Source organism: Nicotiana tomentosiformis, chromosome 1 (assembly GCF_000390325.3).
Source record: "Nicotiana tomentosiformis chromosome 1, ASM39032v3, whole genome shotgun sequence".
NCBI lineage: Eukaryota > Viridiplantae > Streptophyta > Magnoliopsida > Solanales > Solanaceae > Nicotiana > Nicotiana tomentosiformis.
The window spans coordinates 13,747,982-13,770,229 of NC_090812.1; the positions used below are offsets into that span (position 1 = coordinate 13,747,982).

The following is a 22,248-nucleotide window of genomic DNA, read 5'->3' on the forward strand; positions in this document are numbered from 1 at the left end:
CACAGCTCCCAAGTGATGATAGCTGGTATTGCTTGAAATAGTGGCTTTAATTTCGGACAACACTGAGCATACCACCAATGCCTTATAATCTGCTTCAATTGAATCAATTGTACAGAAATTCTAGCAACCCCCATGAACAAGTTCCATACCTTAGAGGCAGTAGGACTTGTGAAAAATATATGCTCAATGGATTCTTCTTGGGGCTGCTGACAACACCAACACCTAGACATCACCATTTGCTCTTGCCTCCTCCACATGTCATCGGTGGCTATTTTCTGCCTCCACAATCTACACAAGAAGAAGGATATCTTGAATGGCCAACCTTTAAACCACATTAACTTGAATTCCTGATTAGGATCTGCCTTATGCCTTAATATTTGCCAAGCACTGCTAACACTGAACTTGCCTGAAGGAGTTGGCATCCAGTATGGCTTATCCCAATATCCCTCACTGCCTTCATAGTGCACATTTAGCCTTATATGTTCTGCAATTTCCTTATTGAAAGTTTGATCTAGCAGCTGATCATCCCATGTTTCCCCTTGCCGCAGTTCTGCCACCTCCTGAAGACCTTCATTGATTGGAAAGTCTTCAGGCAATACATGATAAAGTGCACCAAATCCAGTCCAATTTTCATGCCAAATATTAGTTGTTCCACTCTTCAATTCCCATACGATCTCATGTTCTACTTCTTCCCTAGCATTCAGCATTTGTCTCCAAACATGAGACCCTCCCCTAAAACGCACCACAGTTGGTGGCTCCTTCTTGCAATACTTATTCCACATGAAATTAGACCACAAAGATTTTGTGGTCCTAAACCTCCACCATAGTTTAGCAAACAGTGCCCTTGAGACATCATTTAAGGACCTAAAACCTATCCCCCCTTCCTCTTTAGGAAGGCAAAGATTTTTCCATGAAGCCCAGTGTCTGCTTCTCCCTTCTTCCTTTGTGCTCCAAAAGAACCTAGCAAAAGTCTTATGTAGATGCCCCAGGATGCTGTTTGGTGGATCAAGGACTGATAACATGTGAACTGGCATACTTTGCAACACACTAGAGATGAGTGTTGCCTTTCCTCCAAATGACAGCAGTTTTCCTTTCCATGAATGCAATTTAGCCTTCACCTTCTTGATAAGCTCCTCATAATAGTCCTTCCTCCTTCTAGTGTAAAAAATAGGACACCCTAGATATGTGAAGGGGAGTTTACCTCTTGCAAATCCTGTAATAGCTCCAACTGCCTGAAACAATCCATTAGCAACCTTTGAATACCTGTAGTATGAACTCTTATCTTTGTTGATCATCTGACCTGATATCTTCTCATAGTTCCCCAACACTGCCATAATCTTGCTCAAAGAGGGAGGATGAGCAGATGCAAAGATTATCGTATCATCAGCATACGCCAAGTGGTTTAAAGAATCAGACCACTTAGGCATACCAAATCCCACAAATGACTTGTCTTCAAAAAGCTTATTCAAAGACCTGGAAAGTACCTCAGTTGACAGAATGAACAATGCTGGAGATAGGGGATCCCCTTGTTTCACAACCCTTGTCGACTTAAAGAACCCTGAGGACTTCCCATTCACCAATACTGAATACCAGTTATTTGACATCAAGTTCCACACCATGTTGATGAAGTGTTCAGAAAATCCCATCTTCCTTAGCACATACAATAAGTACTTCCATGAGACCCTATCATAGGCCTTAGCCATATCAAGCTTGATCACCACATTAGCTGGCTTTCCCCTTAACCTTATGTCAGTGACAATTTCTTGAGTCAATAAGATGTTCTCAAATATACTCCTACCCTTTACAAATCCAGATTGATTAGGAGCTATTAGAGATGGCAAAAAAATCTCCAATCTATCATGTAACACCCTAGACAAAACCTTGTTAATGAAGTTGCTCAAACTAATAGGTCTTAAGTCAGAGAAGGTCTCGACTCTAGGTTTCTTGGGCAGCAACACTAGATTGGTGTGAGTGATGGATTTAGGCAATGCAGCTCCTCCATAGAAGTGTAGCACCATGTTGTGTATATCAGCACCAATAACATCCCAGCATGTTTGATAAAACAAGCCAGTGAATCCATCAGGGCCACTAGCACTCTCCCCACTAATCTCAAAAATTGCTGCCCTTACTTCTTCAATTGTTGGCAATCTGTTAAGTTCCAAATTCTGATCCATAGTGACCATTGAAGGTACATTATTGAGCAAGGGAAATTCAGAAGCATCACCTTCATTTGTGAACTGTTTTTGATAGAAGTCCACTGCAGCTGTAGCAAATTGCTCCTGGTCTTTAATCCATACCCCACTGCCACTTTTGATCCTCTTCAGTTGCAATTTCTTTCTTTTGTCGTTGACATGGTTGTGAATGAAACTTGTATTCCTATCTCCTTCAGCAAACCAATTCATCCCATCTTTTTGCTTCCAATACTGCTCCTCAATATTTAAGTATTTCTTCAATTCAGATTGAGCCTTTTGAAGCACAATCCTATTCTCAGTTGTAGGCTCTTCTTCAAACAACATCTCCTTCACCCTAACAATGTACTCCAAAATAGCCAATTACTTGAAGATATCACCAAATGTTTCCCTATTCCATTTTGAGAGTGCTGCCTTCACCCTCTTGATATTCTGCTTGAACATCAGAAACTGATCCCCTATGAAATCAGCTTCCCAATTCTGCCTCACCACATCCATAAATGTAGCATGCTTTGTCCAAAAGTTCAAGAATCTGAAAGGCTTGACAAACTTGGTTGTCTGCACCCCATATGTCATTAGCAATGGTGCATGATCTGATCCAGTTCTGATTAGATGCTCAACTTCAATAGTTGGCAACATGTTCTGAAATGGCAAATTCACAAAGATCCTATCCAATCTCTTGAATATACACTCAGCATTGGATCTCCCATTCCACCATGTGAATGGACTTCCTTTGTAGCCTTGCTCAAACAAACCACAAGAGTTTACACAAAATGCAAAATCCTCATATTCAGGAGGGTGTACTCGAAGTCCCCCTATTTTCTCATCTTCATGCAATAACACATTGAAATACCCTCCTACCAACCATGGTAATTCCATATCACTTGCTAAATAATACAAGTGATCCCATAAATCCAACCTCTCCATTGCTGAACATTTTGCATAAACAAATGTCATCATCATGTGCTGCCCCAGGTCATGGTAAAACACTCTCACAGTCACATGTTGCTCAGTATTCTCCACTAATTCTCATTCCACCACTGCATCGAAGAACAACCATATTTGCCCATTAATATTTGTATAAGCAGTCTCCATATTCAACCTCTTTTTATATCTCTCAATGAGTCCATTCTTTTGAAAAGGCTCCATCAATGAAACTACACAAAAAATATTCTCCCTATTCATATTGATCACCCTAGGAAAGACCTGTTGTGTATTCACAGACCTTATGTTCCATATTAATGTTTTGATCATCATCTAGATAGAGAAGCTGCCCTCCTGGGCACTATTCTTGAAGGTTGTGGTGGATCTTTACTCTGATTCTTCTTAGTTTTTTTACCTCCTTTAGCACTAGTTGTGGGTGATAAATCCCCTTCCCTAGCCACTTGTTTGAAGTTTTCGGCAGTTGATTCATCATCTCCTTCATCCTCCATTGGATTTTGTCTCAATAAGTCTTCATCAATTGGTGTCACATTGTGTGTAACTAAATCATGTAAATGTTGTAGAGGAGTCTTAGTTAGAACATTAAGATCTAGTTGCATGGTTTGATCAGTGCCAGATTCCATAGGCACTTCCTCTATTTCCCCGGATGCTCTTGGAACAATTGCCTGCTCATCAGCCTGTTCATACTCCTTGAATTGTAGCTCATGGACATACGCCATAACACCATCTACATAGGCTAAAATATCTCCAGTGGCTCTAAGGTTGGGGTTTACTGTAGCTGCCTCATCAGGTGAACCTGGTTTTAGGCCTGGCGTCGCCAGGTGAGCTTGGATTGTTGTCTTTCTTCACCTTGTCTTCTATTGTCTTTGTTTTGCCCAGCTGATCATTCTTAACCTCAACTGCATCGCTCCATAAGACCTTTGTAGAGTTCACCTCATCAAGATCCTCCATCCGCCCAGAATCTTTAAAAGTTTGAGATGGAATCGCATGACAAGATTGGTTTGTGGTCACATTGAGTTGTTTTAGCTCCTTTTTGCTAGTCCCAAACCTTCTATGAACCTAGTCGATTGTGGATTGAACCCCAGAAGGAGTAGGACCATCTTTATAACTGAAGACTGGTTTTTCCCCTGCCAAAACCAGTTGGTTGTTCTGGTTTTATCACTTTGTTCCTACTCTAATACTGCAAATTTATTCCTTGTTTGAACCTTGTTTGTCTGATCTTCTTCGACCTCCATCAGTGCAAAGTTATTGTGCACCTGCTGTACACTAGAATTCACTGGCATGATTGCATTGCCAGTTTTCCCTTGTACCTGGGTTTTGTTATTTTTGTTGGTTCCCTGATTATCCCGAACTTCCTTCCACTGTGCACCTACGTTCCCGACTACTTTTCCACTCGTGAGAATCATTAAAGGGGTAATGTGATTTTTGTTTTTTCCTTGATCATCAGCAGCAGAATTCCAGTTGTTTAACTCAGCAAGATCATTCCTTTTCTTGCTGCTTCGATTCTCAATAAGCTCGGGGTGCAAATGCCAACATTCAATTTCATCATGTCCTTGTAGTTTACACTCCTTACAATATTTTGGTAGCATGTCATACTGAATTCTCACCCATTCTGTTCGAACACCACCAGAAGCTTCATCATCAATATCCTATCGCACCTTTTTAGGTAGTTCGGCCAACAAATCGACAAGAACTTTTACTCTTGCGCAACTCGGCCTAGTTTTGTTTGTAGTTGCCGCATCAAGACACACTAGCCTTCCCACAGCTGTAGCCAAAGAAAACAGAGTTTCCTTTACAATAAGGTAGGCAGCAGTCCAGGAAAAGAAATACATGCCATCGCCATCGGAGTTTCTTCACCCGCCTTAAATTTTGCATCGTAGATAAGAGTACGCAATTGGTATTCGTACCCATCTTTGGCTTTGATGTAGTACGTACTCTTCGATGTAAAATCGAGGAAATCTTTCCATAGAGTTAATCTAATTAACACATGATGATCTCTAAGGAATCCGATATTAGACTCACATTTGATACCACATTGAGTTGGAATTATTCGGCGCAACTCATGAATCTCCGGAGAACCATATGAAAGCTTGCCAACGACAGCATATTGGAGGCCTTCAATCACGTTCATTCTATCTACTTCTGCCTCTGTGAATTTAACCACTGGTTGGCCATTCAAATACACTGCTCGTCGTAGTGGAATGGGTTGAATTGAAGCTGCAGCAGTAGCCATCGCCGGAGGATTTAAAGAATTTGGTTTCAAAATCTTCGAGTAATCTAGAAGAGTTTGGTTGGAGTTAGTTGTTGTATGTTGTTGTGCAACGCTGGGGGAGGGCAGACCAGCCGGAAAAGCTGGTTGGTCGCCGGCCATTGTGGCCATTGAAGCCTAAAGCTCCAGCTTTGTCCGCGATGAACAGTGACGGCAGACAGGTACGGTACTGTTTGGCCTTTTGGTGTGCTTTATAAAAGGTTATTAAAGGCAAAATTAAAGCAAGAAGTGATTTTGCTTATGATAATTTTAACCATGACAATTTATTAAGATATAAGTTTCTCTGTAAATGAGACATTTACCATATGAATGGTGTGACAAAAGATCTTGTAGTACAAAAGTTGTTAAGAGCTCCGGAAAAATTAATTTGTTACTATCCAGATGAATAAAATTATTCATGACATTGATATTGTAAAGTCTCAAAAGAAACTTTTTGAGTTTCAAATGTATAAGTCAAAGTGGTTGGCATTTTGAGACTATAAATGAATGAAATGTTGAATATCTTCATATTTCTATAATCATAACGGGTAAATATGAAAGATTACCCGATTTTCTTTCTATTTGTACTACACAAATATAAGTATGATGATGGAATCATATGTCACAAGTAAACTAGAGGTTTACTGAAATAAATATTAGTTGGCATAACCGGTTGACCACTCGGTTCAATTATGATGCGAAAAATTAATTGAGAATTACATTGGCATATATTGAAGAAATATAAGATTCTTCAAGAATTTTCCTGTGCTTCTTTTTCTCATGATATACCAGTTAAAGTTGGGATTGAATCCCTTGATTTCTGGAACGAATAAAAGGTGATAAATATATGGGTCCAGTCACCTTCCACGTGGACCGTTTATTATTATATGATTTTAATATATGCATCTATTCTATGGGCACATGTGCATTTGTTATCAACTTGCAGTTTAGCTTTTGCAATATTGATTACTCAAATTATTAGAGCACGGTTCCAGAATATAAATTATGATGATTTATCTTGATAATACTGGTTTAAATCCAAGTTGGTTTAGCAGAAATTGTATGCCTCCAATTATATCTAAACCATTAGTTATGAGAACAAAACTGCCAAAATAAAATTTGATATGTGATGTATTATTTAATATACAACAGCACTTGTACGCATCTAGCCAAGTTATGATAAGTTCTCCCTATCACAATCAGTTCAGGGTCAGGAACCAAAATAATTTCCATCTAGAAATATGAATGTGCTATATGATTTAATTGTTCCACCACAATGCACAAAGATGGATCCCCAAATAAGGTTAGGGATATGTGTTGGTGATACCAACAATAGGGGGAGAAAATGGGCAGCTGAAAAAGTAATGCATGTAATGAATTATTATGAGTACATCTAGATCCTCGTACGACAAAATGTGAATTTGAAGTTCAAGTGATAATTCATTTGTAAAATATTGCCAGGCGTATTTGCTGACCCAAAGCTAAATGTTATATTCAGCTGCTAATACTCCAAATAAAATAAAGTTCATAATGAATAGAGTCTATAACATGCGTGAAGCATAATAGACTAATCGGTTCCAAAGATAAAACTCGTTGAAGAAATAAAGGAGCAAATGTTCAAGATGGTCATAATAAGGAGGCAAGTGCTCCAGAAGAGCACCACGACATAACACTTTATAAGACCTCGTGGGAGAGGCTCAGATACCTGAAAATAATAAGATAAAGAGATCTTAATAAGTAATGTCTTTATTGGGTAATAGTAGAACCGATATAAAATGATCGTCGACGATATTGTTAATATAATGTAGCGCTCAATATTATTAATATTGACGAGGATCTTGAGTTCAAATCTGTCATGAAATTTGGACAGATAAATGATTGGCCAAATAAAAAATACGCAATAAAAATTGATTTCACCTGAAAAATATGAAGTTGGACGGATAGTCCCAATACCTGAAAGTATAAAGCCAGTGGAGATATAAATGTGTTCTTGTGCGAAAAAAAGAAGAAGGTCAAGTCGATAGACATAAAGACGACTTGTGTCATAAGAAGATTTGTAAATATCCTGAGATTGATTATATAGAGACATGTTCTCCTGTGGTGGATATCGCCATTTCAAGTTTTAATCTGGCAATACAAGAAAAATGTAATATGCGTATGGACTTATGATTAACTATTAACTAAATTAGACTATCCTAATTATCTAAACAAGAATTAAACCTAAAAATATTTGATTCTAAACTAATAAAATAAAATAATATAAATAATGAACTTTGAACAGAGAAAGAGCAGATTTTTATGATATCAATGTAATGAAAACGATCTAAGGTTATGGACTATCTAACAATCCTATTGTATTCTTCAATTGAATTGACCGACTAATTTATCTAGCTTATTGGTTGACAGGGTTAATATTGCTCATAAGAATCTGTCGAGTTCTTACTCGCTTATTCAAGCTAACCTAACGCCTATATGTCTATGGAGTTAGAATAAACAAAAACGCATTTATAATTCCTATAAATCAACCAAGCAAGGCAATTAGGTATATGTCTATCCTAACTACGAATCTGTTCCCCGATGCCCGAGTTCAAGAACTTGCCCTACTCAATCCTGTATGCAATATAGAATTCCCACTTTCGAGTTCAATTCTAGATTCGTAGATAATATTCAATTGGTGATCAAGCAATCAAATAATTAAGCGCAAGATTGAATAAATAAACTAATATGATAAATCAAGAAGTCAAAATCAATATCCGAATAACAATAATCATGAAAGAACCACAACCCTAGAACGTGAAGTTTAGCTCCACATAGACATGGTAGCCAAACAACAAATCATACAAAGAAACATAAAAATTACTAAGTTTGGTGGGAGAAAGATGGAACTTGATGAATTCCGGCCTCCACAGCTTTGTCGTGGCTTTTTCCCCTTCCCAATAAGTTAGATGCCCTAAAAGAGGCATTTTTGGCTTATATATTGCGTACAAAAGTCGTGGGCCAAAGTTCTCCTATTTCTAATCCAAATCAGCTTCAGGGATTGATGGTAGGGTGGATGCTTCGCATCCACCTCGTCCTCCACTTCTCAGCTTTGCCCAGGTGCGGATGCTAAGGCGGATGCTCTGGGCCGACTTCACTGCTAAGGGTGTACGAAATCTGATTTTTTCTAGATTGGATGCGACACATCCAACCCCTCTTCCTCTAGCTAGAGCACCTTTTCTTCATATTTTTGCACTCCAAACACCCTAATTCATCACACACAACTCAATTAGTCATAAAACCAATAATTAAACCATGTTGGGCATTTTAAGGATCAAATAGTATCAAAAAGCGGTTAAAACATGGGTAAAGTAACATCAACACATATCGAAATATGCCCAACATCACCACCCCACACTTAAACCTTTGTTCGTCCTCGAACAAACCATCAATATAGTAGACGAAACAAAATTAAGCTCTTATCATTCAAACCACACTACACATATGACCCTGGTTATTTGCTACAATTAGGCTCTAGAATGTGCATCACATACACTTCCCTTTACTTATGTCATTCTTTAAAAATATTCAAACAAAGACAACATGTTCACAACAACCCTAACCTCAAAAACCAACTCAATGTCACTATGCAATCATGGCTTGAATACCCAACATCATAGAGAAGTCTAATAACGTTACCTATCCCTCGTGAAACCATGTGCCCTCACAACAAGAATAAAAAAGCGAGTTCAATCCACAAATTCGAATCTCATGATCAAATATATTTTAATGACTCACATATATCAAAGAAAATCGCTCACTCTAAAAAAGAAGTCACATGCATGAAATTGATACCATAGGCTTGCCCTTAATGTAAATCTCTACTAATGTAAGCTCGCTCGATCTAAAATCAATTAGGACTTTTTTATGGTTGTACTGTGGGCTAAGGGATGGGTAGGATATATTTTAGGAATAGTGACTCAACCTCCTAAGCACTTTAACACATCATCAAATAACTTAAGCGCAAATTCTTCAACACCACTTCAATTTCACAAATAATATCACCCCAATAATATTTTCTCTTTCTTTAAGCACTACTTTAATTCATACCCACTAGCAAGAACAAGACAACAATTTATTCATCTATATTTTTCTTTTCTTTTTTTTTTCTTTCAATTTTTTTCTCCTTTTTTTTTCTTTCAATTTCTGCTAGTGGTGTATTATTTTACAAAATAAGTGCACCCTTCTTTCTTTCATTGGTTCCACTCAAAAGTCACCCTACACTTAGTCCCTTCTTACTTCTTTTAGCGCTCATCTAACAATTAAAGTGCTTTAAGAGGTAAAAGGATCAAAACAATGTCAATTAAGAATAAAGAGGGTATAGGCTTGTAATGTGGGTACCAAATAACAGGTCTACAGGCTCAAAAGGGTTAACTAGGGATAGATTTTATTTGTGATAAGCAATAAGCTCAAAAATATCAAAGAAAGCCTAAAATCATTTTTCAAACCGAGCATCACCTCAAATTTCGCTTCAACTCATATACCGGGCAAGTTCTAGACACAAGTACAATACATGGACTACACAAAAACCTCATCACACATGGCGCATGACTCACTAAGGATAATCACATTCCGACTCTCAAGCAATGCAAGTATTCACGGAGCCACGAGATATTAAGTATTAAACACAAGGTGAACATAAGTCATGTAAACGAGACATAGGCGGCACAAAATATGCTATCCAATTTAACAAGGCATCAAGATTAATATCAAAATATAGGGGAGATACTACACATGCCAAAGCATAAATATGCTACTATGAAATAAGTCAAGGGCGCTTAGGTTCATCATTCTTCCTCCTTTTATTTTCTAAATTCCTAATCTACTCGGAAAGAAAAAAAACTACCCGGTTCAAACTACATCCCATGGAAAAGAACCGAGGCACAAAGAAAAACCATAGGGGATTATTACTACTTAAAGAAAGCTAAAAGACATTTTTTGGATTTTTTTTTTTTTGTTTAGACTTTAATCCCTCAAGAAAACTGTCTAGGAGATCAATCGTCGGGAAAAGTCCAATTTTTCTACTTTTTTCATTTTTTTTTCCACAAAAGCTACTACACTTAAGAATGAGTACTACAACTAAGCTAAAATAGCACAGAAACTCATCCAAACGATCTCCTCACCCCACACTTAAAATTTTGCAATGTCCTCAATGCACACTATAAATAATAAGAGGGTAAACGAGACTCCCTGGTAGGCCAAAGGCCGAAGCAATAGCGGCTCACGAGGTACTCAGACTTCCCCCAGGCATCGTCCTTTGTGTGGGAACCCCACACTTAGTCCTCACCATCTAGCTCGCTTTTGAACAAAAATAAAAGAAAGCAGTAACGCTGGGTTGCCTCCCAACAAGCGCCTGATTTAACGTAGCGGCACGACGTGAACCACTTTTTGCCTCCACCTCGAACTTATGAATTGAGCCCCTAACATGGCATCCAGTTTGCGGCTATGCTCCAGTGGTGGGGCTACAAAGATAACCAGGCCAAGTAATAAATTTTTCACTCTACACTTCTCGGCCTTTAGATGAGGAATGTATTTTTTGCTTTTTGGCATGACAAATTCAAAAATATAGGCATCATGTTCCTCTTCCATTGACTCCTCCAAAGGCTTAGATGACTCGATTTCCATGTCATCATCCAAATACAATGTCGAAAAATATTTAGAATGAGGACCAACACGCCCCAACTTTAGAATTGTATTACTATTTATATCCTCATATGTGCACACACTCAAGTCTTCCAAAGTAATGTTATCTATTCCCTCATATGACTCTAGAGCATTCTTCTCAATATTGGCATCCTCAAGAAAAATATGGTCTAATGATTGGTATTCTCGTTTTAGCTCCTCAATTTGGTCTAGAAGATTTTTTTCAGCCTCACACAACTCATCATTTAATTGTTGGTCATTACACGCATCAACCTTTTCATTCAAATTTGCATCCAAGTTATGCACAGCCAAGCCAAAATTATCAATTTTATGTGCAAGATCATCTCTCTCCTTAGACCAATCATTCACCAAAGTTGTCAAAAGACAACGTCGTTCCGCATATTCCCTTAATCGAGAATATTCGTCCCAATACCAACCCTTACTCCCATATTCAAATTCAGCTTTCCAAGAGTTCAGGTCATGACAAGCCCAAAATGACGGGTCATATAAGTCTTTCGTCAACCAAGAGTCTTCATCAATAACCTTACCTCCATATATTTCATCCCCAGATGTCATGGTGAAAGAACTAGAAACACACTAAGAGAAAAATCAAATAGTTATAAAAATAAAATATTTACAAAAAGAGAAGAAAAAAAAAACTTGTAAAGATAAAAGTAAAAGCCTACTGTAGAAAAATGGTTAATTTCTAAGTCCCCGGCAACGGCGCCAAAAACTTGTTGGGACCAAACACACTCGCAAGTATACGCGGTCGTCAAGTAATAAAGTGACTAAAAGTCGGATGTCGAACCCACGAGGACTTATGATTAACTATTAACTAAATTAGACTATCCTAATTATCTAAACAAGAATTAAACCTAAAAATATTTGATTCTAAACTAATAAAATAAAATAATATAAATAATGAACTTTGAACAGAGAAAGAGCAGATTTTTATGATATCAATGTAATGAAAACGATCTAAGGTTATGGGCTATCTAACAATCCTATTGTATTCTTCAATTGAATTGACCGACTAATTTATCTAGCTTATTGGTTGACAGGGTTAATATTGCTCATAAGAATCTGTCGAGTTCTTACTCGCTTATTCAAGCTAACCTAACGCCTATATGTCTATGGAGTTAGAATAAACAAAAACGCATTTATAATTCCTATAAATCAACCAAGCAAGGCAATTAGGTATATGTCTATCCTAACTACGAATCCGTTCCCCGATGCCCGAGTTCAAGAACTTGCCCTACTCAATCCTGTATGCAATATAGAATTCCCACTTTCGAGTTCAATTCTAGATTCGTAGATAATATTCAATTGGTGATCAAGCAATCAAATAATTAAGCGTAAGATTGAATAAATAAACTAATATGATAAATCAAGAAGTCAAAATCAATATCCGAATAACAATAATCATGAAAGAACCACAACCCTAGAACGTGAAGTTTAGCTCCACATAGACATGGTAGCCAAACAACAAATCATACAAAGAAACATAAAAATTACTAAGTTTGGTGGGAGAAAGATGGAACTTGATGAATTCCGGCCTCCACAGCTTTGTCGTGGCTTTTTCCCCCTTCCCAATAAGTTAGATGCCCTAAAAGAGGCATTTTTGGCTTATATATTGCGTACAAAAGTCGTGGGCCAAAGTTCTCCTATTTCTAATCCAAATCAGCTTCAGGGATTGATGCTAGGGTGGATGCGTCGCATCCACCTCGTCCTCCACTTCTCAGCTTCGCATGCTAGGGTGGATGCTTCGCATCCACCTCGTCCTCCACTTCTCAGCTTCGCATGCTAGGGTGGATGCTTCGTATCCACTTCGTCCTCCACTTCTCAGCTTCGCATGCTAGTGCGGATACTAAGGCGGATGCTATGGGCCGACTTCACTGCTAAGGGTGCACGAAATCTGATTTTTTCTAGATTGGATGCGACGCATCCAACCCCTCTTCCTCTAGCTAGAGCACATTTTCTTCATATTTTTGCACTCCAAATATCCTAATTCATCACACACAACTCAATTAGTCATAAAACGAATAATTAAACCATGTTGGGTATTTTAAGGATCAAATAGCATCAAAAAGCGGTTAAAACATGGGTAAAGTAACATCAACACATATCGAAATATGCCCAACATCAGAAATCATTGAAGGATTTAAATTGTTCTAAAGCATATTAAGGTTTCCAAGAAATTTATTAAATAAAGCTTCAAAAATCCTTATACGGATTGAAATAATCAGGGCGCATGTGGTATAATCGACTAAGTGAGTACCTGTTGAAAAAAGGGTACATGAATGATTCAATTTGTCCTTGTGTCTTTATAGAAAGATCTGGATCTGAATTTTGTTATAATCGTCGTGTATGTTAATGATTTAAATATCATTAGAACTCTTGGGGATCTTCCTAAAGCAGTAGACTGTTTAATGAAATAAAAGATCTTGGAAAGACAAAATTTTATCTTGGTCTACAAATTGAGTATATGAAAGATGAAATTTTTGTCATCAATCAGCGTACACTAAAAAGATTTTAAAGTGATTCTATACAGATAAAGCACATCCATTGAGTACCCCGATGGTTGTGAGATCGCTCGATATAAATAAAGATCAATTCCGACCTCATGAAAATAATGAAGAGCTTCTTGGTGTTGAAGTACCATATCTTAGTGCAATTGGTGCGCTAATGTATCTTGCTAACACTACACAGCTTGACATAACTTTTTCAGTTAATGTCTTAGCAAGATATAGTTCTGCTCCTACAAGGAGACATTGAAATGGAATCAAACACATATTGCGGTATCTAAAAGGGACTACCGATATGGGCTTATTTTATAGCAATGATTGCAGTCCCGATCTTGTTGGTTATGCCGATGCTGGGTATTTATTTGACCCACACAAAGCTCGATCTCAAACAGGATATGTGTTTACATATGGAGGCACTGTCATATCTTGGCGATCGACTAAGCAATCAATCGTGGCTACTTCATCTAATCATGCTGAAATAATTGTTATTCATGAAGCAAGTCGAGAATGTGTATGGTTGAGGTCTATAATACACTTTATTCGAGACACATATGGTTTGAAGTGTTACAAACTACCCACAATTTTGTATGAAGACAACGCAGCATGCATAGCACAATTGAAGGGAGGATTAATAAAAGGGGATAGGATAAAGCACATTTCACCAAAGTTATTTTTCACACATGATCTTCAAAAGAATGGTGATATCAACGTGCAACAGATCCGTTCAAGTGATAATATGGCTGATTTGTTCACCAAATCTCCACCGACGTCAACCTTCAAGAAACTAATGTACAAGATTGGGATGCGAAGGCTCAAGGATGTGAATTGATGCTCTCATCAGGGGGAGTTAATACGCGTTGTACTCTTTTTTCCTTATAAGGTTTTGTCCCACTGGATTTTCCTTGCAAGGTTTTTAACGAGGCAACCAAAAGGCGTATTTCTAAACATGTGTACTCTTTTTCCTTCACTAGTATCTTTTTCCCATAGGGTTTTTTCCTAATAAGGTTTTAACGAGGCACATTATCTATGGACATCCAAGGGGAGGTGTTATAAGAAAAATCAAATTATGGTGGATGTCTACTCTTCCTCCATGATCTTCTCAAATGCTTAATGATATATTTTTATGCTTAATGACATATTCAATGGCATATGTTTCTTCACTTTTTATGCCTATATAAAGGCCTTGTAATAGATAAGAAAATACATACAATTGAAGAAGAAAATCTCTTCCTTCTCTCTATCTCCATTTCTTGTTCATGTTTTACTAAATTGCTTTTATTTCATAACAACATGTCTTGTTCATGTTTTACTAAGTTGCTTTTATTTCATAACATATACATCATATATGTAATAGTTATTGTTTTTTATAGTAGTACATATTACGGAATTTGCATAAAATATGGTATAAAAAATAATCAGAGCAAGATAATGTCGAACTGCGATGGCTGTTTATTGTTTTGCGACTGATGTACGAGGCTACTGCAGGTGTTAAAGAATTACTCCTAATTAAAGCAGTGTAGACACTTAGAAAGTTTTTCTTATATATGTGAGTAAATAATAATTTTCTAATTAGTAAAAGCTATGTATACTCACAAAAGAAAAGTAAATTAGGACAAGAAGTACCACGATGATAGACTCAAATTCATTTACAAGTCGAATTGTGACAATAAATAAATCGACTTTACTTGCATAAATCTTGGCTGTTGTCACTGAGAAATCTAAGTTTCAGATCAGATCTAACTTAGTTTGAGTTGTCGCATTGAATCATTGAGTTCCTACTCTGACTTGGTAGAGTGAAGCATTGGTTGGGAACTGAATTACGGTGCTTCACTATAAGAGCAATTAATATGAGTTTGTCTGTGCAATTGTGGCCACTTATTGGGTCCATTCTGTGCTTTAGCTATTATTGGGTAAGGCCTATCTTTAGTACTCAATAGTGTATTTCTCAATAGCCCATAACATAGTTAATACATTCTCAGAAAGCTCCATACCAGGTATACTTAAAAGCATTTAATTCTCCCATGTGATTTCAAAATAATACTTGACGGTTGACAATCAGGGATGGGTTTTTTTCTCTTTGTTTTGACTTTATAATTTAGTTCCCAAAATGTGAAAGAAATTGGAAAAACAATAAATGAGAAAATAAGAAACATAAACAATAAATACGAAAGTGTCCCAATTTTACTCGTTATCTCTTTGCTTCTCGCATTCTCTAGTTCTCACTGACAGTTGTAATGGTGATATTTAAATTCATGTTTTGTGATTTCTAGATTCGCTAAGTGAGATTAAGTAATTACGGTCTTAGTATAATTTAGAGCCCATTGTGAGGGGGAAAAAAAAAAAGAAATGGCCACTGGCTGGAAATGGCTGGAGGGGTACTTTTGCTAACCTCCTTGTGCCCTTGACTTGCAAATAAAGAGATTTCAGCACGTAATAAACAAAATTTGCTCTTGAATTTGAACTTTTCAAGTGAAGTTGTGGTTTCACGTGCATGCCATTTCATGTCAAGTATTTCAAATTAATCTTAAACTTCCACTCACATATCAATTCATATAATCTATTTTCAGAAAGAAACTACAGTTAAACGAACACTAGATCAACTCCCACAATTTTTTCCAGCTTTAACTTCAACTAGTTTTGTTTTCTAATTTCAACTTGTCCAAACCATAACAATTCTGTTTGTTAACGCATATGACACTTATATAAGAGTACAACACTGTTTTTGCTAACTTTACCAGTTTACCACATACCTAGTAGCTCTTACAACAATCATCTAAAGAAAGCGGCTTCGTTCTAACTTTGCTTAAACACATTTACCTAGTTATTGCTCAAAGTATGTAAACGAAAGTGGCTTCTACACTGATCGTAACCACATACTTGAAAATTGCTAGTGATAATTGAGCTAGCTATACGTGCATGGTCCCTGTTCTCAAATCAAACAAGCTATCGTGACAAGGAGAAGAAGAAAAATGGGAGTTGAGTTGGACAGAGGAATGCTTGGGAGGTGGGGGGTTAGGATAAGAAGAACGAAACTAGACATTAAAAGCTGAAACTTACAAAGAGAAACATAAATGTGTTGCCTGAACTGTCCATTATAACTGTATTCTTTTGACACATCTAATTAATGCCATAGCTGCCCAGAAGTTGACAAAATAGTGTCTCACACTACAACGTCCTTAAATACCCCACGCTTTTTGCAAGAATAAGAAGGTAAAACCACTTTTGGCTTTCCGTTCCTTCTTCTGGGCATGCAACTATGGCTTCTGTAAATTTGGAAATGCCACCTATGGAGTATGAAACTAGAACTGGAATGCAAGAAGCAGAATTGAATGCTGTGAAGGGCCAAATGGGATCAAAAACTAGAGGAGTTTCCTTGACTTGGAATGACTTATGGGTTACTGTCTCCACTAGAAAAAGTGGCAGAAAAGCCATACTTCAAGGTCTCACTGGTTATGCTCGTCCTAGTGAGCTCTTGGCCGTCATGGGTCCTTCTGGCTGTGGCAAATCTACATTTCTCGACGCATTAGCTGGTAGGAGCAAATATTATTAGTATATCGATCTCTTAGCAAATGATGCATATAATTTCTTGAATGGGCCCAAAAATAACAGCAAAGGCCAATAGGGGGATAGGTTGTTAAATAATGCTCATGAGATAGTTTTATTTTTAAGTATGACTCACCTGATGTCCACTTCTCAGGGCGACTGGACTTCAGCACGAGGCAGAGCGGGGATATTCTGATCAATGGTCACAAACAGAAACTTTCTTATGGAACGTCTGTAAGAGAATCTTCACCTGAATGCCGCTTGGCGCGCATCACTACTTATTTTCTTTTCCTTTTTTGCAATCACATCTCTTTTACTTTTCCATTAGTAAAGTACAATATTTTTATTAGCATGCATGGTAATGTGTTTTATCCTATAAAATCAGGCATACCTGACTCAAGATGAAACTCTGTTGGCAACACTAACTGTTAAAGAAGCTGTTTACTACTCTGCACAACTCCAACTGCCAGATTCCATGACAAAATCAGAGAAAATACAAATAGCGGAGCAGACTATAAAGGAGATGGGATTGCAAGATGCCATGAACACAAGAATTGGAGGATGGGGCAATAAAGGAATTAGCGGAGGAGAGAAGAGGAGACTTAGTATTTGCATGGAGATTCTAACGCGACCAAAACTTCTCTTCCTCGATGAACCAACCAGTGGCCTCGACAGTGCTGCATCTTATTATGTGATGAGCGGAATTTCACGCCAAAAAGAGGGAAGAACCATTATTGCATCTATTCATCAGCCAAGTGCAGAAGTTTTCAACCTCTTCCACAGCCTATGTCTTTTGTCTTCGGGAAGAATAGTATATTTTGGACCTGCTAGTGCAGCAATTCAGGTAAGCACATGATTATTGGATTATTAACTAGTCAAGTAACGGACATATAATACAATTATATATATGTAATGATTTGATTAGTTTATATGTTTATTAAAACTTTTTTATTATGACAGTTTTTCGCGAGAAATGGTTTCCCTTGCCCAACTCTTCAGAATCCGTCAGATCATTTTCTTAAAACAATAAACAAGGACTTTGATGAGGTAAATACTCTTTTCTTTTTCGAAGAGAGACCAAAGTTTGCCTTTTATTGAATATCTTGTTTTCTATTAAAAGGATATTGAACAAGGCTCAGCTGGAAGAATACCTACAGAAGAAGTGATTGACCTTCTCGTAAATTCATTTAAATCATCTGAGGAATATCATGAAATTCAGAACCAGGTTGCAGAAATTTGTGAACAGGTAAGAGAGAACTCCCCAAAACGGAAAGGATGGAGGAGGATTGCTTGCAGGGTGATGAGAAGGAATCTCTCTAACATCCATTATATATTTTCAGGGTGGTGAAATATTGGAAAAAAGAAGTCATGCCAACTTCACTACGCAAAGCCTTGTTTTGACAAGGAGGTCAAGTGTGAACATGTTTCGTGATCTTGGCTACTATTGGATGAGATTCGCTACCTATGTCGCCATTGCTTTAGGCCTTGGTTCCATCTACTATGATCTTGGCTCAAACTATCGTTCAATCGAGGTATATAGACTGTACGGATAAGGAATCAGCAAATAAGTTTCAAACTTTCTTAGTTCTCCAAGTGTTTTACTTTTTGAGTGCACACAATTTATGGATCATAACACAGTCTAAAAAATTGATTTTGCAGGAAAGAGGTCTAATGGTTGCTTTCGTTGTTTCATTTATGACATTTATGACAGTTGGTGGATTCCCTTCATTTGTAGAGGACATGAAGGTATCTTTTTCTCATCCAAAATAACTAACAAATGCTATGATTTATATAGTATCATGACTAATTAATTTAACTGCTTCGAGAAAATATTGCAGGTATTTCAACGGGAAAACTTAAACGGGCACTATGGATGTTGTACTTTTGTCATAGGCAACACACTTTCTTCTATACCATACGTGCTACTAATATCATTCGTTCCAGGTGCCATTGCCTATTTGCTTTCTGGATTTCAGAACGGATTTGGGCATTTCATCTACTTTGCCTTGGTCCTCTTTACCAGTATGATGATAGTGGAGAGCCTAATGATGAACGTTGCAGCTATCGTGCCTAATTTCCTTATGGGCATTGTAGCGGGTGCAGGAATACAAGGACTACAGATATTAAGTGGTGGTTATTTTCAATTACCTAGTGAGTTGCCTAATCCAATTTGGAAGTATCCACTGTACTACATGTCCTTCCACAAGTATGCTTACCAAGGTATGTTTAAGAATGAATTTGAAGGGCTAAAGTTTACAGATGATCTATTCGGAAACAATCGGACAATGAGTGGAGAAGACATCTTGAGAGAAAGATGGGAAGCAGAAATGGCATACTCAAAGTGGATAGATCTTGCCATTCTGGTAAGTACATTAATTTTGTACCGTCTGGTTTTCCTACTTATTATCAAGACAAATGAAAAGGTTGTGCATGCAAGAAAGGCATCCACATCAGTTCTATCAAACCGAAGTAGTCAAATCATGGCCAACTCCCTACCTGCCTCGCCTCTCCATTGACTCACTTCATTTCATGACAGTCCCACCAGCAATGGATGAGTTAATAGTTCATTCCTTACGATTTTTAACACTATGTTTGGTTAGTCGTTTCACGTTAGTTTCATAATGTATTTTTGTATTGTATTATATTTTACAACATTGTTCTGTGAATACAATGTTTAGATGAACTGTACGTTTGATGTGGTTTGATACAGTGTGGTATTGTAAAATAACTTATAAGTTTATTTAAATGTCTTTAACTACTGTAAATATTATATTTATCAACAATTACTTATAATGATAATTTAATAACAATTTTTCCCTAAATTTATACAATTTTACTTTGTAAACAGTAAGCTATTAAATCATACAACTCACGGTGAATTTAATTTAAGCACAAGTTAATAATATTAACAAGAATATATTAAGTCCATAACTTTCATAAATTAGATCATAAAATAATGTGTCCAAGCAACATGACATAAGCCCAAAAAAAAAAAAAAACAGATACAGCTATACTAGGAGAGAAGCATACACAGCTAAAGAGCTCACTATTAAATCTTTCTTGACATTGATTTACCTTATATGCTTTCTACTATTAAAAAAAAAGTTCAACGACTTAAAATTTTACTTTTTTCTCGTTTTATCATATAAATACACAAAATATACACCATATATAAGTATATAGAAATTCGCAAGAATTTCTATGTGACATGCAATCCAGAGCATATCCATATTATTCTATTAATTCTAAGAAAAGAACCTAGAAAGCTGAATCTAAATTAGTGTGGTCGATCTAGTACCTACAATATCTTCGAATCGCGTACACACACAAATATATATAGAGATTATATTTTCAAATCGTACAATCTCGAACATACCTGATTAAAATTTACATATTTAATAATTTTTGTATTTTTAATAAATTTTTAAAGACAAATATAAAGTTTAGACCAAAATTATTGGGTATTCGCATCTGAAGCTCTAGCTCTACCCCTGATTGTACGACTAACCGATATCAATGAGCGAACCCAAAAAGTGAAAAGCTTTCCTGTTGAAGAATGAGGCAAAATCTCAGCGTTAATTCCATGATCCAATTCAAAGACAACTGCTTAAAAGGGTAATGCGAAGGGGGGATGGAGACAGAAAAGGGAAAGAAGTATGGGCAGAGGCGGATCCAGGATTTAAATCCTAGGGGTTCAACTTTTAAAATTTTTAGCATTGAATCTATTATATATTTAAAGTTATGGGTTCATATCTACTATTTTTGTAATTTTAATGAATTTTTACGAAAGTTATGGATATGGGGATAGAGAAAGGATAACAAGGGCCTAAATGCACAAGGAGTAATAACACGAAGGGTAAAATTGTCAAGGAGCAAAATTGTTTACAAAGGAAATACATAAAGTTATTTCTGCGCCAATATGATTGTTCTCTCAAATGCAAAACTACTCCCTCCGTTCTGAAAAAAAAACGTCACTATTTTTTATTAGTCCATTGATTATAAATTTAAAAACAATATAACTTGGATATCTTGTTTTACCTTCAATGATAAGGTTTATTGGTGCCTAAATATTATGGCATATTTAACATTATAAACTTTTTAAAAATAGTATAGTCACACAAATATTATAGTATTTTTAAGAATATAAATTTATTTTTCTTTTTAATTCTTGTGCTCAATCTAATCCGACCCACAATTCCAGTAAGCTTTTTGCTTAGTGATTACTCACGAGTCACGACCCACGAATTTCATGTGGCTTTGTTATTAATTTGTGTTTGAAATATATATTCTGGAAACTAAAATAACGTAAAAAAAAATGTAGAAGAAGCAGAATTATATATGAGCTCACTGAATTCAGAGTGTTTTCTTAAGAAACTTAATCCCCTCATAGTACCTGAGGTTTAGGATTATTTTCTCCAAGAATAAAATGGATAACTACACTGGTGTAGCGGTACTTCAAACACCAGTGTACAACGAACACAAATGGCGGTTATAAATCACAAATTGCTTTTGTTTTATAAGAAGAAAAAAATACAGAAAGGAAGAAGAAGTTTCAGAATTTTCGTAAGAAAAATCTTAGGAAATGGTCTGGTATTTATAGCCAACAAATTGGATTCAATCTGTCACGACCCAAAATCTAACTAGCCGTGATGACACCTAACCTCACCCGCTAGGTAAGCCAAATAATAATAATCCGATTTAATTAATATTTAACTGACTCTAATACACTCCCCAAGAACCGGTAGTACAAATCATGAGCTTCTAAGATTAGATATTACAAGCTGGTATGAAATAAATACATCATCTGTTCGAAATGTACATAAACAGATTTTTATAAATCTAAGGCTACCATGAACAAGAGACAGCTATGACTGTAACACAGGTACATCTTCAAATCCAACTCTCGTCGATCACAGCAACATCAGCATCCAATATGTGCACGCAAGGTGCAGAAGTGTAGTATGAGTACAACCGACCCCATATACTCAATAAGTAACAAACCTAACGTTAGGTTAAAAGTAGTGACGAGTTGGAACAAAGGTCAGGGTCCAACACCAATAGCCAACAACAGTTCATAACAACAGAATAGAAGAAATAAAAGAAGTAGCTCAGAGATACAATG

General features: G+C 36.7%; 1 protein-coding gene across 3 annotated transcripts; it reads left to right on the forward strand.

Moving 5' to 3' along the window:
* Positions 1–16,811: 16,811 nt before the first annotated feature.
* LOC104105082 (ABC transporter G family member 1-like) lies at positions 16,812–19,872 on the forward strand. 3 transcript variants are annotated; one of them, XM_009613319.4, is made up of 8 exons: positions 16,812–17,113; positions 17,281–17,360; positions 17,512–17,970; positions 18,087–18,173; positions 18,247–18,372; positions 18,467–18,658; positions 18,786–18,872; positions 18,965–19,872. In XM_009613319.4, exons 1-8 carry the CDS (start codon positions 16,840–16,842, stop codon positions 19,640–19,642), a joined length of 1,983 nt encoding a protein of 660 aa, XP_009611614.1. In that variant the 5' UTR covers positions 16,812–16,839; the 3' UTR covers positions 19,643–19,872. The 3 variants fall into 3 exon arrangements, with proteins under 3 accessions (XP_009611614.1, XP_033514288.1, XP_070033706.1); XM_033658397.2 differs by lacking the exon at positions 18,247–18,372; XM_070177605.1 differs by lacking the exon at positions 18,087–18,173.
* The last annotated feature ends 2,376 nt before the right edge of the window (positions 19,873–22,248 follow it).

Excerpts from the sequence above, each read along its gene's own strand:
- LOC104105082 (XM_009613319.4), top strand. The coding sequence starts at position 16,840 with ATGGCTTCTGTAAATTTGGAAATGCCACCTATGGAGTATGAAACTAGA. Across the intron at positions 17,361-17,511 it reads AACTTTCTTATGGAACGTCT|GCATACCTGACTCAAGATGA; the intron begins GTAAGAGAATCT and ends CTATAAAATCAG. Across the intron at positions 18,373-18,466 it reads TTGCAGAAATTTGTGAACAG|GGTGGTGAAATATTGGAAAA; the intron begins GTAAGAGAGAAC and ends ATATATTTTCAG.